At 36.1% G+C, this 5,000-nt stretch overlaps 1 protein-coding gene across 1 annotated transcript in view; it reads left to right on the top strand.

Annotated features, from left to right (window-relative positions):
* The window catches only part of LOC137993122 (uncharacterized), an 8,457-nt gene that overhangs the window by 2,437 nt on the left and 1,020 nt on the right, over nucleotides 1–5,000 (top strand). The window contains exons 4-6 of the mRNA XM_068838799.1: nucleotides 104–340; nucleotides 1,665–1,727; nucleotides 2,557–5,000. The exon at nucleotides 2,557–5,000 is cut by the window's right edge and continues 1,020 nt beyond it. Coding sequence (XP_068694900.1) covers nucleotides 104–340; nucleotides 1,665–1,727; nucleotides 2,557–3,020 — 764 coding nt within the window. The 3' untranslated portion in view covers nucleotides 3,021–5,000. The remainder of the gene's footprint in view (nucleotides 1–103; nucleotides 341–1,664; nucleotides 1,728–2,556) is intronic.

The raw sequence follows: 5,000 nt of genomic DNA on the forward strand, positions 1-5,000 counted from the left end.
GACGAAAACTTTAGTTTTTTAGTTTTCTAATATTTGATTAATTTAATAGTTATATTCATCTTGCCAATCCTTGTTTTAATAATGTTATTGTCTGTTTTAAAAGTTCCTTATAGTGATAAGAGGCCGCCATGCTTTCAGAGACTCTTGTCTGCTCCTCCTGAAGTTCATTTCAAAGACGATCAGACCTGTGGTGTCCCAAAACTTATAAGATCAGTCTCCCATCCAGGCTGTCTTACTGGGAAAAGAGTAACGAAGGAACAACAACAAGAAATTGATCCTGTCCCTGAGATGGAATGTAGTGGCAATAGTAAAGTCAAGAGGGTTGGGAAGAAGAAATATGGTAAGTGTTTCAAAATATGACACCTTAATTGCAAGCAGGGGTGGGACTGTGGTGAGAGTACTCGCCTCCCACCAATGTGGCCCAGGTTCGATTCCCGGTCACAGTGTCATGTGGGTTGAGTTTGTTGTTGGGTCTCTCGGGGGATTCCAGTTTTTCCCCTCTTCAAAAAAACCCAACACTGCCAAATTCAATTCAATCCAGAATGCACGGACACATGTTTGAACAAGTTCGTGAGCGTTCTCAAGGTGTTGCGTGGGTAAACAAATTACATACAAATTACATTTACATGCAAAAGTTGTACCATACATTGGAATAATAATAGCCAAATGGATAATTACTGGTGACCTTTTGGCACTCTTGGGTAAACTCTCACATCAAACGGCAAAAAAAGTTCAAAAATTAATGTGTCAGTGCATTATAAGACAAAGTTGATTTTTTTGTAGCCCAAAATAGATCATATTGCACTTAGGTTATTCAGTAAAGCCGCTCAATACATGTTCTTGCATGTTATTCAACCCATCTTATACGAGACAAGAGTATGGGCAAAAGGAACCTATTAAAACACTGTCACGGTTGCAAAATTGCTAATTAATAGGAATTGATACTTGTCAGTCAACATGCAATCAAAAATAGGTACAAAAGTCATACCACATTGGTTGGATCACTTTCATGATTGAGATCAATGACATTATTCACTTGTCATTTAATAGCAAAACTTTACAATGGGCAATTGTTCCAGCATTTACTTTCTGTTACCCACAAGGAGTTAAGGTTGGCATAATTATTTTGCTCAAAACTGACGGGAATTTTGCTTGTGGCCAAGAGTTTAACTTAAAAGGAGTTGCTCTGGAGTTATTCTGCTGATTTCTGCTTCCATGTAAGAGGTGTGCAAGAACATTGCTCTGTCTCTCAAAGGTGAGGAGAATTTTCAGAGCAGAGCCAGGGTTGGAAGGGTAAAACCATGAACAGCCTTACCGAGAGCAAATACACTGATAGTAAAAGGTGACAAAAGAAAACTTTTTAAAAATTGTACAAGACAATGAAGTAATATATGAATATAAATCTATGACAATAGAGTAACCAAGATGAATGATTTCTGGGAGAGTTTGCACTAAAATTAAAAGAAAACAATATTGTAAGGGAAGCTTGAATCAAGATTTTCAGATGCATGGCTGCCATTCACCACACAGAAAAATGTGTACTGTCTACTAATAATGATTACCAGTAATGCCTTGCTTCACATCATTTACCCCATTGTCTAGTATCTTATTTACCGGTAATCAAGAAAAAACTGACCACAAATCACATTTACTTTTTTTTTTAGTTTCTGTGCCAGAATGTGAAGAGTTGACTAAGTCACTTAATCCTGGGAAAGATGACACCCAAAGTATGTATCTATGTAATTTTCAAAAGATTGTACATTTCTAATGGCCACTTCTCAAATCTGGTACTAGATAAAAGTGGGGCAATTGGTTGAGTAAAATCAAAGAATAGTACCAAGATACACCAAAAGAGCTCTTACCCCTTCACTTATGCCAATCTTAGGTCTTGATTTTACCTAGTTTTTGGCCTAAGGCCAGCATATAAGAGCAAGCTCTTTATTTTGGGATTTGCTAGCAACTGGATTGGAATCCCTCAATACAGAGCACTGGCATGCTCACTTGGCTCTGATTTTAAAGTTATTCAGTTAGTTATTGAGGCTCTTTTGGTGTATCTTGGTACTATTCCTTGATTTTACTCAACCAATTGCCCCACTTTTATCATATTCGGTATGGTTGGCGCACGGATGCAAAGTCTAAAGCGTAGAATGTGGGTAGGTTGGATAGTTGGATGGGGTAGGTTATCTGTGGTGGAAGGTTCGAATCCTCCTTACATCCGATTTCTTACTTAGCAAGGATGGCACAGTCGGTTAGTGCGCGGCCTTGGTGCAAGAGGTCTTGAGTTCGATTCCCGGATCTTGTATCCTTGTTTCGACTTCTTTCCTTTCCGTGTAGCTAAGTAGCTTTAAACACCCTTAAAACGGAGCACGGATGGCGAGGGGGAAGTAAAATGAGCGCGCCGTCGACCTCAGGTTTGTCAGTTGAATTACTGTTACGAGTTATCGACGTTAAATATGGTTGCTTTGCTTTTGCTTTGCTTTGCTTTGCTTTATGCAATTTGATACAGAAAAATTCACATGGAGTAGGTTTTCACAGTTGTTTTCCTTTTAATTACAGGAGACAGAAATCTCGAAAGGCTGAATTCACCTTCTTTTCCAGTTTCCAAGACTGATCAATATACGTCAACATCAGGTCTTCATTGTTTGTCATCAGGTGACATTGAATCAGTTCCAAAAGACTTTCAGAAAAAACTTTTGAGTTGGCGCCTATCAAAAATTCGAATTCAGCCATTTTATCGCAACATTTGTAACCAACTTAATCAAAGAAGGGAATGTTTTTTTGATGATTACCGTTTGTTTGGTGAAAAGATTGGTCTTGGCAAAGATGAAGTTTCAGTTTTAGGTCAGGGGGGAAATCCTACCCATTCATTGATTCAAAAATTTGATGGCATGAAGGGCAGTTCTGTCGGGAAGTTCAAAAATATTGTGGAGGAAATGGAAAGGGATGACGTGGTGACGGAAATTAATGAATGGATTGTTTACGAATGGAATATTTTTTGCAACTCTTCACCCATTGCATAAACATAAAGTTTTGGTGTAACTGTAGAATATTGCATACATCTTTTAAGACCAAATGCATAAATGGTAGCAAAAAAAATATTTTTTTGTTTATGTGCCAATTATAAGGCTCACTAGCCTCATTTGCATGGACAAAATGCAAAAGAACTGTTGCTTGAGAGTGAGGCTAATGAATCTAATTAGCACATAAACAAAATAATACATTTTTGGCTGTCATTTATGCATTTGGTCTATAACAGTAAGATTACAATCTTTGTCAAAAGTCACTGGGGCATCTAATTGCTAAAATACTACACTTCTTAGGTTGCTGCAAGGCAGACCCATGATGTCAATAATTTATGCTGCCATATATAAGCTTTTAAACAGTCCCCCAATCCCACAATAGGGCCTTTTTCGAGATATCAATATTCAGCTTGATAGTGAGGCATTGAGGACAAAAACAATAGAAACATGTTGGAATGAATGTGAAAAATATTTGCAACCATCCACTTTTCTTTGTTTTTGTTGTCACTGCCTCACTATCATGCTGAATTTTAATATATCAATGCTGGCCTAATAGGGAGATCTACTGCATCCTCAGTGGGAGTGGACTTGGCAAGTCAAGGCTAGATTATTAATTAGTAATATTATAAAATGTCCCAACACTTTTGACAAAGATTGTAGCAATTGCTGCATTGTAAATGATTGCTGTCTTTTTAAAAGCTAAGTTGCCTTTTTCTGTGGTTAAGTTACATCTTAGAAAAAAAGGAAACAATATTATTGAAAACGAAATGACAAAAATACCAACTGAATTTTTCTGGTATTTGTTTTCATTTTGTCGTTTTTAATGATAATTATTGTTTTTTTAGTTGTCATCTTTTGCTCTTTTACATAGAAAACAAAACTAAAATGTCCTATAAAAAAGGACCTAGAAATGAAAATTTTGTACAACATTAAATTTGTAGCTCCCCGAGTGTGCCCCATATTTAACGAGTAAATAACTTTTGAATAAGTACATGAAAATCACTGCAACAGCTAGTGATGCTTTTGGCCGGTTACAACTGAAAAGGTTAAATGAAGAATTCTAAACTTTCTGCTTTTGTAACAAGACAGGACTTTTTTTAACTTCTTGCTATAGTGGCTGAGTTCTGTACTTTTTTATCTTGATAATGAAAGAACAGAAAAAATTATTTTCGAGGAAAATATGCCATCTCTTGGAAATTATAAGTGAAACTATCATTTCGTAAAACCATGCATGGTTGGCATATTTTTATTGTTATTTAAAACATGTTGCGTGTAATTTTAACACAACATATTTTTGGATATATGTGATGTATATGTTCCAAAACATTATGGAGGAAATGGAAAGGGACGATGTGGTGACATTAATTAAGGAATGGATTGTTTACAAATGGAATATTTTTTTGCAAATCTTCATCCATTTCATAAATGTAAAGTTCTTGTATGACTGTAGAGCAGTGCATACAAAGAACCACTCAATTGAAAATTGCATCTTATAACAGTAAGATTACAATCTTTGTCAAAAGTCACTGGGACACCTAATTGCTGAAACAGTACACTTCTAATCTTAGGTTGCTCCGGGGCAGACCCACAATGTCCATGAATTATGCTGCTGTAAGCTTGTAAACAGTCCCCCAATCCTACAATTCAATGCTGACGTAATCGGGGAGATCTAATGCACCCTCAGGGGGAGTGGACTTAATTGGCAAGAGGGGGTGAATATTCATTAGTAATGATAGAATGTCCGAACACTTTTGACAAAGATTGTAGCAATTGCTGCATTATAAATGATTGCTGTCTTTCTAAAAAGTTAACTGTGTTGCCTTTTCTGTGGCTGAAGTTACATTTTAGAAAAAAGAAACAAGAATATTATGAAAAACAAAATGTACAAAAAAATGCCAACTGAATTTTTCTGGTATTTGTTTGCATTTTGTCATTTTTAATGATAATTATTGTTTTTTTAGTTGTCATCTTTTGCTCTTT

The sequence above is a fragment of the Montipora foliosa genome, chromosome 2, assembly GCF_036669935.1.
Source record: "Montipora foliosa isolate CH-2021 chromosome 2, ASM3666993v2, whole genome shotgun sequence".
Lineage (NCBI taxonomy): Eukaryota > Metazoa > Cnidaria > Anthozoa > Scleractinia > Acroporidae > Montipora > Montipora foliosa.